The following is an 18,235-nucleotide window of genomic DNA, read 5'->3' as shown; positions in this document are numbered from 1 at the left end:
GGCGAGCGCGCTGACGTCACCACGCTCCCCCCCACCAAAGCAGCGACCCCCTTCCCGTCACGAGGGACAACAGCGATGGCGTATTTTGAACGAGGTGAGGTGCCGGTCCCGACTCCTCCACGGGTTTGTCGTGAGGGGATGGAGGGAGAGGGGGGGGGGCGTTGGTTGTTTTGCTGCAGAGAGCGAGCCACGGTGTCATCCCCTCACGCATTCATTGTCGTTGCACACCAGACACCGTGACAACGTATAACGACGCAATGCCCACCCTCGCCCCCCCCACACCGACAAATATGAAAGTAAACATCGCGGCGGTAACGCAGCTTCGCTGACTCCTGACGCGGTTGCGCGTTTGCCGTCTTGTTCCGCCTGAATGTGAAGCCAGTTGTAGTCGTGCCCTGGGGCAGCCGTGCGACGGGCGATCGCTTTCGCACGCCGTCGAATCGAATCTAGGCGAATTTTGTGAGGGGGGAGCGGTGTATTGCGGCGCGTTGGCGATCGTCTTGGGCAGCCGAAGGAGTTCGTTTGTTTGGGTTCCTGCGAGCGGAGCGCAGCGCTTTGGGGACGCCGCCGCGACAAAATGGCGGCCCCTCTTAACAAACGGTGAGCGCAGGCAGTCTGCCGCTTCCGGAAGATGTCCACCGAAACGCGGGCAAATCTTCCGGAAGAAGTTGTGAAGATAGGGAACGATCTTCCGGAATCGGAATGGCAATTTTTGTGGATGGAACAGATTCCGGAAGATGTCCACCGAAACGCGGACAGTTCTTCCGGAAGAAGCTGTGAAGATAGGGAACGATCTTCCGTAATCGGATTAGCAATTTTTGTTGGTGGAACGGATTCCGGAAGATGTCCACCGAAACGCGGGCAGCTCTTCCGGAAGACGCTGTGAAGATAGGGATCGATCTTCCGGAATCGGAATGGCAATTTTTGTTGGTGGAACGGATTCCGGAAGATTGCCACCGAAACGCGGGCAGCTCTTCCGGAATTTGGGTGTCGGTACAATCCATGTAGCGGTCCTTCGGTGAACGATATTGGTAATTGGTTCCACGAAAACCCATCGTTTATTGAAATTGTCGTTGATCGAACATAGGAAATACATGCTAAAGGAAGTTGATGTTTTTCGTCCTAAAAAAAATAGCTTGACATTTAAACTCGCAATTTAATACATAAACGTTATAAGAACACATTAAAGCATTAATATTAATAGAAACGCGGATCAATAATTAATAGAGCATTAACAGGTGCATGAAGTAACAATTCTTACCTGAGGCTAAGAAGATGAATGGCTGAAGCGATCGCTGATTGGCTGAGGTCTGCAGCGTCGCAAGTGTAGAGACTGCTCCGATTGGCCGAAATTGGCGGGTCCGCGTGATCTCGTAAACATGATCGTTAATCGAACATTTGCCGTTAATAGAAACAATGGGACCCCTATGGGAGGCGGATCGTGAGTCTAAATATTGTTAATCGATGGCATTGTAAGCCGAGGCACCGCCGTATTGAGACTGGACGAGGAATCCGATGAGCTATGAAGTTATATTTGTGTTGCTCACAAGTCCATATGATGGGTGACGGTCGAGAAAAATTCGGAGCCGCAGCCGGGGTCTGTCCACCGTGGAGATGGAGCGATGAAATCCGCTCGTGTTGCTCTTTGTGCTGGGTGGCGAGATGTGAACTTCCTCGCCTGGTATACAGGAAGTCATGGGTTCGATCCCGACTCTGACGATACCTGCTGTGTGTGGAGTTTGCGTGTCTCTCCCTGTGGTCGCGTGGATTTTCTCCGGGTTATCCCTCGACATTTAGAATCAACATCGCGCGTTTAGAGCGATAAACTTTCACTTGATACGCCACTTCGTTGAGCTGTCATTTGTGGCCAGGTCACTTCTGAAACAGAGCTATGTAGTAGCTCATTAGGGCCTTGCCTGGTGAAATAAAAAAAGCTCAGTTTAAAATAGTTGTTGAGTATTTTCGGTTAGTTGATTTGCAGTGGTGCGATTCCTGTTTACTGCATCAGCAGTACTTGTATTCTATTTGCATGTTGTTTTCCGAGCCCCCCCACGGGGGGTCACCCTTGCGAATGACAACTCGCCTGTCTGGCCATTCAAAATAAATAACGCTCAGACTTTCTCTCTGCCACGTGTTTCTGTCGCCGTGCGCAGGTCCCGGTACCAGCTACGGCGGAGGTCACCCAAAGGAGTGAGTAATTCCACGCTCGTTCTCGCTCTCCCCTTCCCCTTCACGGCAGTTCACAAGCGTCTGCCGCCATTCCCACCACGGTGCGCTGTCCACGCGCTGTTGGCACGGGACGCGATTCGGACCGCGACACCTTTGCATCATCGCACACGGGATTTTGCTAATGCTTACACGAAACTGGTTTTATGTTGCCGAGCTAGCGACGTGTGTTGTGCGCACGCGTGTACCCAGCCAGCCGTGCTAATCGGAGATGCAATGGGCAGTGTTGAGTTTATGGGCTGTATGTATGTTGAACTTCTTTCACACAATACGTAGCCAGCCGTGCTAATCCGAGGTACAGTGTTGAGGCTATGGGCAGTGTTAGTCTATGGGCAGTATTGAGTCTATGGGCAGTGTTGAGTCTATGGGCTGTATGTACATATGTTAAACTTCTTTTGCACCATACATAGCCAACCTCGGGGCGCCCTGCCCTGGAACCGAACCGCGAACCGCTTTGCGAGCGAACGCGCCGTCGCCCTGCGTCCGCGTTCACAGCCCGCGGGCTTCTTGTCTCTGCGCGTGAACGCGGTGCAGCTACCAGCCGTACGACTCCCGGGAGGACGACTACCGCCACGGCCCCGGAGGAGGAGGAGGAGGCGCTCACCACGCGGGCTACGCGCGACCCGCCGGGTGGCGCTCAGACGACCGCGCGTACGAGCGCCACCACGCGGCGCCGTACCCAGCCAAGGCGCCCGCCTCGTACGGATACGGGGGCCGCCAAGACTACTACGAGGGGGGCGGCAGCGGGGTCGGCGGGGGGTCCTCGTCGCGCGACTACCGGGGGCCGCCGCACCGCGCCGCAGCCTCCGGGGTGAGGGTGCGCCACGACCCGTCGCGACGCGCGAGCGTTTGGGCTCGTTGACGCTCGTTGACACTCGTTGACACTCGTGCTCGTGAGTACGACCCGCGGCTCGTTGGCGCGACGACCGTCAGCGCCAGCGTCTTGCCAAGGGGTCCGTGTGTTCAGAGTGAAATTCCTTGTGAACATCTCGGTGCAGCACGGCAGGGACTATGGCGGAGGAGGCGGCTATGGCGGAGGCTACGGCGGTGGCGGCGGTTCCGGCTTCAGGCGCTCCGGCTACGGGGAGCGCGAGCACCACTACCACCACCAGGATCACGACCGCGGCGGCCGCGAGGGCGGCAGCTACCAGCGCCGCGACCGCTCCTGGTCCGGCGGGTCGCAGCCCAAGAGACCGCGTCGAGACGACAGCAGAGGTAGCCCCCGCCCCCACACGCACGGTGCGTGCGCCCTGCGTGTGTGCGGTCACTCGCTTCCTCGGCGCTCTTCTTTCGCTATTACAACCACGCGCCGGTTCTTCCTCTGCCCGCGTTGAGTAAACTCGGTCTACCGAACTTGACGGTTTTGTCTCAGTTCGCGCTGTGTTCAGCCACCAGCAGCAGCAGCGCACCGCAGGTGAAGTGCTCACCAGCGTGTCTGTGCCGTTCTCTCCTGCAGAGCACGAACGCTACGACAAGGAGGAGGTGAGCAAGTTTGGTGTTTGCTGGCTTTCTCAGCGTCATCACTCCACTCCTCGTCGCGACCTCATCAAGTGCCCTTTTACGGGAGTCCTTCATTTTGCATTGCCTTAAATGAACCCATAAATACGTGAAAAGTATCAGAATAACACATCACTTTCTCTCATCACTTTATATCTCACCGCATTGCCATCAACAATATAATTGTTGTCATCATTATCGTCGTCCTCATTGTCATCGTTGTCATCATTGTCATCCCTCTTTCCAGGTCAATACATTGAGCACCACTTTGTGTGGGGAAGGGTCAACGGCGGTTGTGCGCTACGGGTAGACTCGCTCTCGCCGTAGGGAATGTAGAATTTCCAACACCCGCTCATCGTGTTTTTTGTTTGCAGAGACACAGCAGGAGCGACCGCGACACCGATGGGCGCAGTAAGTACAGTGCACACCTGCCTACAGATCGCACCTCTTCACCGTCACAACAAGAAGAGACAAAGATCCCCGTGTAGCCTTTCACAGACTGTTGGGGCAAGTGCTGTTAGCGAGCAGCACCTACAAAGGTCGTCACGGCACGCAACACGAGGGGGTGGGTGGCCAGTACCGCGCCCGGCTGTCTTTGTTTCCCCCATATCTGATGTTCGCACACACCGCACCAGCTCATTATTTAAGCCTGAGTCGACCTAGGGGAAGATCGAATACCTGTCAGAGATTCGCCACTCTTATCTGTCATGAGTGGCAATCGAATTCGGGTCGCCTGGTTGGTAGCGCAGGGCGCCAACCAAAACACTGCCTCTCCCCACAACCATCACACAACAAATCACACGCACCCACTCTCCATTAACATCGCACACTACGACAGATAACACACACAACACAACCGGCACACACACAGTGTACACGGGGAGAGGGAGACACGCAAACTCCAAACACACAGCAGCAGCAGGCGTCGTGAGGTTCGTGATCGCACCCACGACCTGCTGCGTGCCGGGCGAGGGAGCTGGCATCTTGCCACCGTGGCGCCAGAGGTCGCAAACGGGTTTTGATTCTTTACCCGTACCCGTACCCGGCCGCACCAGGGTCGCAAATGGGTACCTGTACCCGGCCGGGTAGCCGAGTATCGGGTAGGGTACGGGTATCGGGTACCCGGTTGCGACCTCTGCGTGGCGCCCCAGTTGTGAGTGGGCATCGCCAGGGCGCTTCACGCTCCCCTGCGGCTCTCTGGGTGGGGGGGGGGCGTCCCCTGTCCGTGTGAATAACGTTTGCCTTGTTTGCCCTGTCGCTGTGCCCAGGTTTCGACCGAGATGACAAGCACGGGGTGAGTGTGCAATGAGTTCATCTTGTCACGTGGTTAATGTAACAACAAATGTACCCAGTTGTAGGTTGTGCAGGGTGGGGGGTTGGCATCTGCTCATCGTTGTGCTGTGTCTGTTCACAGAGGCAGCGCTCTGAGAAGCTGGACTACGATGATTCTGGCCGTGAGTTTCTCGCTCACTCACAACCACAACAACACAAAGATCCCCACCCCCCCCCTCCCCCCGTGTAGCCTTTAGCAGACCGTCAGGGGCAAGTGCTGATCGCGAGTAGCAGCCAGCGGCTATGAAGGCCGGAACGGCCACCTTCATCTGCCAGTGGCGATGTTCACACACCGCAGCAGGTACTCATTTGGGGAGGAGGCCCAGGACCGGTTCAGATAATCGACACTGGTGTTGGCCGTGAGCGGGAATCGAACTCGGGTCTTTTAAGGCTACACGGGGAATCTTTGTTTTTGGTGGAGAGAGAGAGAGAGACCGGCTGGCTTGTCAGGCCGTCCGCATGTCGAACTTGGAAGTTCCCCGTGGCCCAAGGATGTCGCTGGATTAGTGCGCGGCGCACACGCACGCAGCAAGCGCGTGATGACGCGCCTACACAACGTCGTTAGGTCTGTAACCTACACGGGGGCTGCTTTATTCATGCGCTGAACATTACGCCCCTGTTAAATGCATGAACAAATACTGATAACCGATCCGTAATGAAGTGGTGTATTTGTCTCATCATCCCTCCGGGATGTTTAAAACGAGTACCACTTTGAGTGAGGAAGTTCAACGGTGTGGTTGTCCTGTGGAGAGACTTGTCCCCCGCCATAGTAATGTGGAATTTCCAGCACTGGCTCTGTGCAGGCGCTGTAAACAGGAGGACAGGAAATCACTCTTGTTACTGTTGTTGTGACCGTGATCTAGCAAGTGACGATGTTTACGCGCGCGCATTCTAATCACCATCATCCCCGCTGTGTTTCACGTCTCTCCACAGGCCGGATGAAGAACAGACGGGAGTCCTTCAAGTAAGGTTCACATTCAGAGTAAAACCAGATGTCATCAATTACTATTTCCCCCGTGTCCTATTGTATAATGACACGTGGATGCGAGTGTATATTTTGCGTATGTTTGTTTGGACTACAGCTAAGGCCCACCGAGCTTTGTGGCTCTCTTTCAGAAGCGATCTGGCCTCGCGTAATGGTAGCTCAACGAAGTGGCTTATCATGCGTGGAAATTTATAGCAGCAGCCAAATACTCGTTACACGCGCGACGTCGATTCTACATGGGGAGGGAAAAACCGGAGCGGCCTGAGAAAAATCTACTCGACCATTGGGAGAGAGAGGAGAGAGACGCAAACTCCACAGATACAGCAGGCGTCAGGGTCGGGATCAAACCCACGACCTCCTGCATACCAGGCGAGAGAGTTAACATCTCCTAGCCACTGCCGGCACCCCATGCACATGCCCCAGTCGGTCATCCGCTTGGGGTCCCGTGACCTCCCTCCAGCCAGCAGCGAGAAGCCGTGCAAACTTCACGCGTGACGTCCTCAAAAGTGCCACCTAGCCTGGCACGAGCCTCTCTCGCCTGGGGCGGTGACGTCAGCGCCACGGAGTGGCAGGGCCGGTTGGGATGAGTGGCTGTGTCAAGATGGGTGGAACTGCCACGCAGCTGACGTGAGCGCGCGTGGTGGCCATGGTGACCAACACACGTTGCAGGGCGGTAGTTGATATCTATGGGACGTTTTTTGCTATCGAAATGATGAATGTCTGCAGGCAGCAGTACTACTGCGCCGTGTGCAAGTACAGCACGGCTGAGGAGGCTGACATCGAATACCACCTGGGCAGCCCCTTCCACCAGTTCATCCTGCGCCTCATCAAGGAGGCCTTCCCCGATGAGAAGGGCATGTCCGACTTCCTGCACGTAAGGCTGCATCGCCTGCACCCCAACGCCTCCCTCTGCTCACTCCGCTCCCTCCCTCCCTCCCTCCACTCCCTCCGCTCCATCCCTCCCTCTGCTCCCGCCCCCCCAACCACCCCACCCCGTCACTTTATCAGTTGCTGCCGTTGTCCAGTTCAAGTTGACCTTGTCTAAGCAGGGCAGAGCGAGCGTGAGCGGAAACGGCGACGAGTCCCCTGCACGCAAGAGTGACCCACGACCTGGGTCACCGAAATGTCGTTGATTGCTTCTGATAACCGTTGGTAGTGAACACTGTAGTCAGCCCACAGTTGTCTCCGTCAGCCAACTTCCTACTTGTTGGGCAAAGGGGGTCTCCCATATTTTCTCCCGGCTGTGTGCGTTTTCCTGTTTGTGTGTGTGTGCGTGCGTGTGCGTGCGCGTGTGTGCGTGCGCGTGCGTGTGCGCGCGCGGGTGTGCGTTTGTGTTTTCCTGTTTGTGTGTGTGAGTGCGCGTGTGTAAATGTGCGTGTGCAGATGCCCGTTGTTCTCTATGTATGTTGAGCTTCTTTTGCACCGTACGTAAGCCAACTGTTCTAATGGGAGGTTTCTAATTGGAGATTTCTAATCGATGGTACGGAGGTTTCTACATCGCATATGTTGGAAATGCGTGGGTAGGGTTTTGGCCGTGTGCCTTCCGAATGAGATGCGGAGACTCCTTTCTTTTTATTTGTCTGACGGTTGCGCCGCGTGAGTAAAGCGTTCGTCCTTAATTGGGGATCCCCAGGGGCACCCTCCGGATCGTCGGTGGTTTGGGCTGAATCTCCGAGCCGTACAGAGCCATACTTAAGGCGGCCAGGTTAAGTAGCGTGGCTTCATTTGCGAAGCCAAATCTACATTTACTCGCTTTTTTAGATGAGAAACCCCAGCCGAGCTTGAATCTCGGACTCTCAAAGTTGGCAGCCTCGTTGAGAGCCGCATCCCCGAAAGCGCCACGGCAACGAGGAGATGCTCACTACCTTGCTTGGTATACAGAAGGTCGCGGGTTTGATCCCAACCCCGACGCATGCTTTATCTTTGGAGTTGGCATGTTCTCTCCATGGTCGTGTTGATTTTTCTCCGGGTCCTCCAGTTTTCCCATCCACATTTAGAATCGCGCGTTGAGAGTATTTGCCCGCTGCTATAAATGAACACGTGACGTTAAGCCGCTTCGTTGAGTTGTCAGTTGTGTGCGAGGTCACTTCTGAAAAAGAGATGTATAGCTTAGTGGGCCTTGCCTGGTAAAATAACAAAAAATAGTTTAGGGTTTAGTGGGCAGGAGATCATGAGAGCTGGGGAAAAGAGATGATGGGGAAGAGAAGTGAGGTGACCTGTGGTGTGGTGATGGTGAGTTTGGTGAGTGGGTGAGTGGGTGAGCGGGTGAGCGAGCGAGTTGTTGTGACCTGCGGTGTGGTGATGGTGGGTTTGGTGAGTGAGTGAATTAGGGGGTGAGTGGGTGAGCGGGTGAGCGAGCGAGTTGTTGTGACCTGCGGTGTGGTGATGGTGGGTTTGGTGAGTGAGGGAATTAGGGGGTTGAGTGGGTGAGCGGGTGAGCGAGTGAGTTGTTGTGACCTGCGGTGTGGTGATGGTGGGTTGAACACCGTTGTGGCCGAAATGAAACGGTCGGTCCAGTTAGACCGCGCGTCCTCAACGCGAGTCGATGAGAGGTAAGCTCGGTGTAGACGTTGGTGAATATCGCATGTCGGCTCTAAGAGATCTCTGGTGAAGACGCAGAGCAACTACAATGTCACATTCAGGGGGTCAAGCCAGATGCCCGCGTCGGGAGCAGCGGAGTGTTTCGCCGTGAGGTCTCTCGTCTTAAGAGCAGCAGCGTTAATCTTCTATCGTAGGGACCGCGTCTAGGATGTTCCATGGATGTGTTTAATCCAGGCTTGGGCTTTTTCCTGGCAGGGCTCTTGTTGTTTCTGTGAAGCGCTTGTCCTTAATTACATTGCAGAGAACCTTCGCAAATGTGCGTGTATAACCCCTAAGCTCTGTGCGTGCGAGCGTGCGTGTGTGTGCATGCGTGCGAGTGTGCTCTTAGATGAGCGTCAGTGCTGAGCACGACGACCCAGGCTCAGATTTTCGATCCCGACCCTGACTATGCCTGCCGTTTTATATTTGGAGTTTGCACGTCTGTCCGTCTCCCCGTGGTGTCGTGGATTTTTCTCGGGGTCCCCTCCGGGTTTTTCCCCGCCGCATTTAGGATGAACGTGACGTGTTGAGAGTAAGTGGCTGCCGCTAGAAGTTTCCACGCGACGACGATGATGATGAGCCACTTGATTGAGCTGTGGTTCGTGATAGCCAGGTCGCTTCTGAATAAGAGCCACATCGTAGCTCAGTGGGCCTTACCTGGTCAAATCAATGTTTTTATTAGGCTTATAGTTTGCTCACACGTTTTCACAGTAGGGGGCGAGTGGGTGGCATGTGTGTGTGGGGGGTGGAGTGTGTGTGTGGGGGGTGGGGGGTGGGGGGCAGTCTGCGTGGAGTAGGCTTGAGATGCACGCCGCATGTTGTTCTGGAGAGCCGGGGCTGGGGTGGGTGCGAGACAGCCCGCACACAGCAAGCCAGGGCCGTGTTGTCGTGTTTGTGCTGTTGCTGGGCGGGGAGGGGAGGGGTTTGTGGGGTGGTCCGTCAGCGTGTGCGCGTGCGCGTCTGCGTGCGTGTAACCCTAACGGCACTGCGCAACGAAGTCACAACTCGAGAAAGAGCGATCTTTTGCAGATCTACTTTTACATTTTCCCTTCTTGTCTTGTAGCAATACATAACGTTGAAAAACAAGAAATTGGCAACTCGCAAGAAGGAGTATGGCAAAGTGAACCGACACGAGAAGCCACAGAGCTCCAAGTCGAAGGAGGAGGAGGAGAAGACTTTGAGCGATGTCGGCGCCGAGGACGAAGAGACAGCCGCCGTCGAGGTGGCCGGTGCCGACCCGGCACTCGCGGCCGACCAAACCGCCGCCGGTCTCCCCGCCGACGCTAAACCGCAACGGGAAGACGACGAATCGATGGACACGACTGGGACAGTGGTAGAGGCCTCCGCCGTTGTCGCAGCCGCCGTGACGGCCGAGGTCTTGGGAACCGAAGAAGTCGCGGCCGAGGTGCCCGGCGAAACAACAACAACAACAACGGGGGGGAAAACAACAACAATGGGGGAAACGACGACAACAACAACAACGGGCGGTAAAGCCTGCGACGTGGCAGACTCTGAGAGCACTGCTGTTCTTCCCGCGGAGGAGGCCGCCGCCACCACCGCCGATGATTCCACCTCCGCCGAACCCGCCGCCGTCACCGACGCCGCCGAACGCAAAGAGGAGGAGGGGTCCGCGCCCACGCAGGGTGCGGAAGCGCCAGCCTCGTCGTCTTCTGTCGAGGAAGCGGCGGAGAAGCGGCCAGAGGCGTCGGCCGAAGCGCAGCAAGACGCCGAGAAGGCGCCGGCAGAAGCCACGAATGAGGCGGGAGAGGCCGCGGTTGATCCGGCCGAGCAGAGCTTTGACCCGTTGGCAGGTAAACCGGAGAGGGCTGTCGCAGGGAGTGCTGACTAGCGCCGAGCAGCTCCGCGTCCTCACCCCCACCCCCCCCCGCCACCCACCCACACCCCCTCCTCCTCCTCCCCTCCGGTGCCGCCCGCGCGCGCGCCTCGGTAAACCCTCTGCGGTTTAAAAACGAGGAGGAGTGGAAATTCCGTTTGGGGCCCTCGTGCATTTTTCTAAACCGAAACGAAATAAAAAGTCAAAACAAGCAAAGCGAAAGCAGTGACACGCCGCCAGACCCAAAGTCGATGAGCGCCACCACGCTCGCTTGGCCAGCCAGTTGCGTTGTGCGTGGGGGTGCGTGCGTGCGTGTGTACGTATGCGCGCGTGCGACGTCGTGTATCTGCGTGTGTGTGTGTACGTATGCGACATGTGCCGAACTAGTGGCGTGCGTACGTGTGTGCGTGTGTGTGTGTGCGGGGAATCGTGTGTAGTGGAGGATGCGACATGAAGGGGCTGATGTAACATTTCACTTCTTCACTAACAGCAATTGCTGGGAACGGTACGAACTTCTTTCGCACCCTACGTAGCCAACCATGCTCGTCGGAGGTGCAGTGTTGAGTCTATGGGCAGTGTTAGTCTATGGGCAGTGTTGAGTCTATGCGCAGTGTTGAGTCTATGGGCAGTGTGGAGTCTATGGGCAGTGTTAGTCTATGGGTAGTGTTTAGTCTATAGGAAGTGTTGAGTCTATGGGCAGTGTTTAGTCTATGGGCAGTGTTGAGCCCATGGGTATTGTTGAGTCTATGTGCAGTGTCAGTCTTTGGGTAGTGTTGAGTCTATGGGTAGTGTTGAGTCTGTGCAGTGTGAGTCTATGGGTAGTGTTGAGTCTATGGGCAGTGTGGAGTCTATGGGTAGTGTTGAGTCTATGGGCAGTGTGGAGTCTATGTGCAGTGTTGAGTCTATGGGTAGTGTTGAGTCTATGGTCATTGTTTACGTTGAACTTCTTTCGCACCACCGTATGTAGCCAACCGCGCTAATCGGAGGTGCGGGGGAAGGACAACAAACTAAACACAAAAGGCCAGTTCTAAACAAGTGAGCTTGTCCGTCTTAGACGACGATTTAAAAGTTCATCACAGCTCCCGGCGGCTTCCTAATATCGGACGGGGAAGAGCGTTCCAGACGGGCGGGCCGCGGAGTCGCGTCCGAGAGGTTAGAGAAGAATTGAGAGAGCGAGAGAGCCTCCCCCGCCTGGCGTCGCAGCCGCCCCCCCGGTCCCCGTCACCAGCCGACCGCCGCCCCTCCGCGCTCTCCCTCTCTCCGTCTGTGCGCCCCCCACTCTCCCACCGTCTCTCTGCTGCTGCTGCAGGCCTCGAGCTGGAGGATCTGATGCAGCGCGAGGAGGTGGTGGCCTGCTACATCTGCAACGTCTACATCCCCCTGTCGGCACACGAGGTGGAGGGCCACATGGCGGCGACGTCGCACGTCAACAAGAGGGAGGCGAGTCGCTTGCACGTGCCTGTCGCGGTCTCTCTCGCTCTCACCATCTCTCTCTCCCCCTCTCTCTCCATCTCTCTCCATCTCTCACCATCTCTCTCCATTTCTCCATCTCTCTCTCCGGCATTTCGCCTCCCCCCACTGTGTGACCAGCATCCGCCACAGTGAAGGGATGTTAACTACCTCGCCTGGTATGCAGGAGGTCATCGTGGGTTCGCTCTCGATCCCGACACCTGCTGTATATTTGGAATTTGCGTCTCTCTCTCCCAGAAGTCGCATGGATTTTTCTCCGGGTCCTCCGGTTTTTTCCCCCCTCCACTTTTAAGATCAACGTCACGCGGCTTGCAGTATTTGGCTGCTGCTATACATTTCCATACGATGATGATAAGCCGATTCGTTGAGATATCATTTGTGGCCAGGTCACTTCTGAAAAAGAGCTACATAGCTCACCGGCCCTTAGCTGGTAGAGATTAATTTTGTTTATCGTTTTCCCGTGAGCCACCACACCCTGACTCTGCCATGAGGAGGTGGGCACACTGGACTCCACCTGTCCCGTCTGTTCGGGATCGAGTGTTTCTCCCCTCGCACGCACGCGTGGGTTTACTCCGGGCGCTCCGGTTTCTTCCCACTCGTTAATTGGCCGTAACGCCTTCATACATTGAGGACCGCAGAGCTCGGGCAATTGTCGGTAGCACCGGCTCCTCGCCACTGCGTGGCCTGTTAGAACAAACGTGGCTGTTTGTACGTGTTGGTTATTGGTCTCGGTTGCGGTCTATGGGTAGTGTTGAGTCTATGCTCAGTGTTGAGTCTATGGGTAGTGTTGAGTCTATGGGTAGTGTTGAGTCTATGGGCTGTGTTGAGTCTATGGGCAGTGTTGAGTCTATGGGCAGTGTTGAGTCTATGCTCAGTGTTGAGTCTATGGGCAGTGTTGAGTCTATGGGCTGTGTTGAGTCTATGGGCAGTGTTGAGTCTATGCTCAGTGTTGAGTCTATGGGCAGTGTTGAGTCTATGGGCAGTGTTGAGTCTATGGGCAGTGTTGAGTCTATGGGTAGTGTTGAGTCTATGGGTAGTGTTGAGTCTATGGGCAGTGTTGAGTCTATGGGCAGTGTTGAGTCTATGGGTAGTGTTGAGTCTATGGGCAGTGTTGAGTCTATGCTCAGTGTTGAGTCTATGGGCAGTGTTGAGTCTATGGGTAGTGTTGAGTCTATGGGCAGTGTTGAGTCTATGCTCAGTGTTGAGTCTATGGTCAGTGTTGAGTCTATGCTCAGTGTTGAGTCTATGGTCAGTGTTGAGTCTATGGGCAGTGTTGAGTCTATGGGTAGTGTTGAGTCTATGGGTAGTGTTGAGTCTATGCTCAGTGTTGAGTCTATGGGTAGTGTTGAGTCTATGGGTAGTGTTGAGTCTATGGGCAGTGTTGAGTCTATGGGCAGTGTTGAGTCTATGCTCAGTGTTGAGTCTATGGGTAGTGTTGAGTCTATGGGTAGTGTTGAGTCTATGGGTAGTGTTGAGTCTATGGGTAGTGTTGAGTCTATGGGCTGTGTTGAGTCTATGGGCAGTGTTGAGTCTATGCTCAGTGTTGAGTCTATGGGCAGTGTTGAGTCTGGGCAGTGTTGAGTCTATGCTCAGTGTTGAGTCTATGCTCAGTGTTGAGTCTGGGCAGTGTTGAGTCTGGGCTGTGTTGAGTCTATGCTCAGTGTTGAGTCTATGGGCAGTGTTGAGTCTGGGCTGTGTTGAGTCTATGCTCAGTGTTGAGTCTATGCTCAGTGTTGAGTCTGGGCAGTGTTGAGTCTATTCTCAGTGTTGAGTCTATGCTCAGTGTTGAGTCTATGCTCAGTGTTGAGTCTATGCTCAGTGTTGAGTCTATGCTCAGTGTGTATGTATATTGAACTTTGTTTCGCACCGTACGGAGCCAACCGCGCTAACTGGAGGCGGGTGGTCCCTGTGTGTGTGTGTGCTCCTGCAGAAGTACATGTTTGAAAAGAAGTCGGAGATCCTCCACATAGCCAGGAGCATCCTCAACCAGCCGGACGTGGAGGAGATGTTTGAGAAATTTAAGAAGGCAAGTGACGGAGCAAACGTTACCCACTGTGGGTCGTCTTCCCGAGTGGCCTGGGTTCGATTCCCGACCCGGGTGCCTCTCTCTCGGGAGCGGCGTAGCGGACGACGCTGTGCCGCGCTTCGGACCCGGCCACCCGAGTTGGATTCCCGCTGACGGCCGACACCGACGCTCCGGTGACGATTGTCTGAAGCGGTTCTAGGCCGCCCCTCCTCGTAGGTCGAATTGGCCTCAAATGAGCACCCGGCGCGGTGTCTGGCGAACATCGTCACTGGGGGAGAGAAAGGCGGTCGTGGTGCTGGCCACCCACCCCAGAGGTCGCAAACGGGTTTTGATTCCTTACCCGTACCCGGCCGCACCAGGGTAGCAAATGGGTACCCGCACCCATACCCAGCCGAGTACGGGTTCCCGTTCCCTACCCGTACCCTACCCGTACCCTATCCGAAATGAGTGACAAATCGTTACTCACCAGTGACTCACGGCCTACCCGTACCCGTACCTGGCTGCACCAGGGTCGCAAACGGCTACCCGTACCCAGCCGGGTATCGGGTACCCGGTTGCGACCTCTGCCCCACCCCGACCGCGCGCCGTGCCGGCCTTCGCAGCTGCTGCTCGCTAACAGCACTTGGCCCAACATTCTGTTTTGGCGTTGGGGGGGGGGCGTGGGGTTTGTTCAATCATGAAACTATTTTTATCTTACCAGGTAAGACCCACTGAGCTACGTAGCTCTTTGTTCAGAAGCGGCCTTGGCCACGAATCGTAATCGTCGCGTGGAAATTTATAGCAGCAGCCAAATCCTCTAAACGCGTGACGCTGATTCTGAATGTGGAGGGGAAAAAACTAACAACCGGAGGACCCGGAGAGAAATCGACGCGACCGCGGGTACAGAGAGAGAGAGACACTCAAACTCCAAATATACAGCAGCAGCAGGCGTCAGGGTCGGGGTCGAAGCCACGACCTCCTGCGTACAAGGCGAGGGAGTTAACATCTCGCCGCCGCGCGTCTTTGACGGTTGTGGTGTTGGCAGGGTGAGGACCCCTTCTCGGTGGAGTTCAAGGAGCACGAGAAGAAGATGGTGGAGAACGCCAAGAAGGAGAGCGAGCGGAAGGCGGCCACCGCCGTCACCGCCGCCGCTGCCGCTGCTGCCAAGAGTGGCGAAGCTGAGGGGGGAGCGGCGGAGGGAGGAGCGGAGGGGAAAGAGGGAGTGGAGGGAGGCACGGGGGAGGAGGAAGCAGGGGAGGGAGATGCGGACGGCGTAGCAGTAGCAGAGGCTGAGCCAGCAGAGGGGGCAGTGGGCGCATCGCAGGGTGAGGGTGGTGAGGGTCGTGAGGGTGGCAATGGTGGGGAGAGTGGGGAGGGTGGTGAGGGTGGGGAGAGTCGTAAGAGTGGTGAGGGTGGCAAAGGTGGGGAGGGTCGTGAGGGTGGGGAGGGTGGGGAGGGTGGGGAGGGTCGTGAGGGTGGGGAGGGTCGTGAGGGTGGGGAGGGTCGTGAGGGTGGGGAGGGTCGTGAGGGTGGGGAGGAGGCGATGGAGGTGGGCAGCGAAGGCGACGCCGTCGTTGTCCCGGTCTCCGTCGACGCGCCGGACGCGTCCACGGAGGGTCAGGTGGGCGCGGGGGGCAGCACGGGGGACACGGCAGAGCCCCCCGCGGGGGACGCGGCGCCCCCCACCGTGGTGGCGGGGGAGGGGGAGGGTGGGCAGCAGCCGGCGGCGGCAGCGGCACCCAAGAGGGCGCTGACCCCCAAGAGGGGTCGGGGCCGTGGTACCCGGGGGAAAGCGAAGGGGAAGAATTGAGGAGGGGGGGGCGCCCAATCCCCTCTCCCCGCGCGGCCCGCGTCAGGCTGTCGCGCTAGGGGGGGGGAGATGAGGAGGAGGTGGCGGTGTCGACGGTCGCGAGCGTCGTCGTCGTCGGCTCGTTTGCTCGCCGCTCGTGCGTCAGCGCTCCACACACACGAGAACCCCTTCGCGCTGGGGGGTTTCTTTTCCTCTTTTTTTGTTGTCGATTTTCGTCGTCGTCGGCGGACGAGCGCCGCCCAAACTTGAAGCCGCTAGTCACGTCAGGCCGCAGGTTGTTTTAACTTGCGGTGAACGATAATAATAATGAAGTTAAATTGACGTGGTGAAGAAGAATCTTGTTGCCGTTTTAAAAAAAATCACTATTTTATAACGAGCATGTGCGTGGGACTGGGTGGGGGAGAGGGAGGGGTGAGCCGTCGCTGCCGTGCGCGTGGCGGCGGTGGCGGCGGTGGCGGCGGTGGCGGCGGTGGCGGCGGTGGCGGCGGTGGCGGCGGTGGCGGCGGTGGTGGCGGTGGTGGTGGTGAGCGCTCATCAGCGGCGATCGGTCGCACGACCTCGAGGTTCGCGTTCGACCGCTGAATCCGTTTTTTTGCGCAAACCGTGCCCCCCGCAACCGGTTGCCGCAACCCGGTCGCAAACACGGCAGGGACGAGAGCGGAGCGTTGAAGCGTCGGTCCGCTCGCCGATGTGCGGTGGCTCATCGCCGCGTTCGCCAAACTCGCGGCCGTCGCAATGCCGATTGAGAGGCGGGCGGGGGGAGGGGTGGTGGAGCTGCGCGAGGCGTAGGCGGCCCCGTCACGTGCCCCACCCAACCCTCCGTGCCCCACCCAACCCTCCGTTGCGCAACTGCTGGCTCGGATGTGGACAAAGCGGTTGCTGTGGACGATCGAGTTGCGCGGTTTCAAACGGTGGCACCCCCCACCCTGCCCCCCCCCACCCCCCACCCTGCCCCCCACCCCACCCTGCCCCCCCCTCCCTGCCCCCCCCCACCCCGCCCACCCTTTGTGATTTTAGCAGGGAAGCGGTGAGAGGGCGCGGAAGGAGCCGTTGGATGTTGTGGTGGTCGTGGTGGCGGTGGTGGCGGTTGGGTGCGAGAGAGGAGGGGAGAGGTTGTCGCTTAACCAGACGAGGTCCCCACCGAGCTGTGTGGCTCTTTCACAAGCGGGACTTGGCCACCGCAAATGATCGCGTCGACAGAGTGGTTGATGGCGTCATCGTCACGTGGACATTCATAGTAGCAGCCAAATGCGCTTGAGCACGGTGACGTCGGTTCGAAATTGTGGAGGGGAAAAACCGGAGGAACCCGAGAAAAATCCACGCGACATCGGGGAGAGAGACGCAAACTCCGAATATACAGCAGCAGGCGTCAGGGTCGGGATCAAACACCACGACCTCCTGCGTACCAGGCGAGGTAGTTAACATCTCGCTACCCGCGGCGCCCACGTGTCTCTGTGAGAAGCTCCCTCGCCACAAGGCCCCCCCCCCCCCACTCACCGCTTGTAAGATTTGGTGAATCTCGGTTCTCACCCGGTTCGTTACAAAGCACGGCAGCCGTCAGTAGTTGCTGTCATTGACATTCCGTCGTCGGCCATTAAAATTATTAAATTCCTCCTGCACCTGTCCGACTCACTCTCGCGCGCGTGCTTGTGTGTGTGGGGAGACAAAGGCGGCCGGGCGTGGTGCTGGCCACCCACCCCCTCGTGTGCTGCGCGTTCGTGATGAACTGGACTCGTAAGAGTGCGAAACATCAAATGTTTTTATGTAGTGACGACAGGGACGGCCGAGCTTGAGGCAACACACGTGTATTGACTGACGTAGGTACAGCGCATAACAGAAGAGGTAGCAGCGCCCCCATCACCCGCTCTCTAAGGGTCAGTAATCCCAGGCTCGCTCCCACGTATTCTCACACTCGTCCTCAAGGAGACCACCTGATCTGGCCCTGGCTAGGCACAGATCCCGACCACCAGCCACACGAAGCCGGCCCTCAGAAGGACAGCGACCAGATGAGTTCCGGGCACGAGTTGGCTGGCCTTCGATCTTCACTGGCTCTTCATCTTGACCCGTTCCCAACGTCTGCCTCGAGCTCTCTGGCTCTCTCCGCCTTTTATACCAACTTGCCACCGAGGGGCGGGGCTGTGTGGGATCACAGCATCCCCCCACAGCCCCCCAGGGTGGTAACCGTTTGTGGATGTGGACACTCCTGTGTAACCATCCGCTTTCCTCCCGTAACACCGCTACACTTACTCTGCCGGCCTTCATAGGTGCACGCAAACAGCACTTGCCCCAACAGTTTGTGCACGCTAGACGGGGCATCTTTGTCTTTGCCAGTCATCGCAATCGGTCCACCCATGGCACCGGGGTATGTCGCGTGACCTCGTGCCAGCGAGCGTTCGACGCTGCACGTGGACTTAACGTGCACCTAGCCTGGCACAAGCGCCGTGGTGACGTCACTGCCACTTAGTGGGATTGAACCCAGGACCTCCTGTAGACCAG

General features: G+C 57.1%; 1 protein-coding gene across 3 annotated transcripts; it reads left to right on the top strand.

Annotated features, from left to right (window-relative positions):
- Positions 1 to 17,364, top strand: LOC133360037 (DBIRD complex subunit ZNF326-like). 3 transcript variants are annotated; one of them, XM_061578608.1, is made up of 15 exons: positions 1 to 94; positions 2,154 to 2,190; positions 2,761 to 3,037; positions 3,225 to 3,441; positions 3,683 to 3,708; positions 4,098 to 4,134; positions 4,992 to 5,017; positions 5,138 to 5,177; positions 5,989 to 6,019; positions 6,767 to 6,914; positions 9,684 to 10,431; positions 11,764 to 11,894; positions 13,855 to 13,950; positions 14,975 to 15,550; positions 16,757 to 17,364. In XM_061578608.1, exons 1-15 carry the CDS (start codon positions 76 to 78, stop codon positions 16,925 to 16,927), a joined length of 2,580 nt encoding a protein of 859 aa, XP_061434592.1. In that variant the 5' UTR covers positions 1 to 75; the 3' UTR covers positions 16,928 to 17,364. The 3 variants fall into 3 exon arrangements, with proteins under 3 accessions (XP_061434592.1, XP_061434593.1, XP_061434591.1); XM_061578609.1 differs by having other exon boundaries at positions 14,975 to 15,254; positions 16,757 to 16,914; XM_061578607.1 differs by having other exon boundaries at positions 14,975 to 16,898.
- Positions 17,365 to 18,235: the final 871 nt, after the last annotated feature.

This window comes from Lethenteron reissneri, chromosome 67 (assembly GCF_015708825.2).
Source record: "Lethenteron reissneri isolate LAM-NWPU_2019-01 chromosome 67, ASM1570882v1, whole genome shotgun sequence".
In the NCBI taxonomy this organism is placed as follows: Eukaryota; Metazoa; Chordata; class Hyperoartia; order Petromyzontiformes; family Petromyzontidae; genus Lethenteron; species Lethenteron reissneri.
The sequence above is the reverse complement of the archived record's forward strand: the minus strand, read 5'-3'. Positions and strand labels throughout refer to the sequence as shown.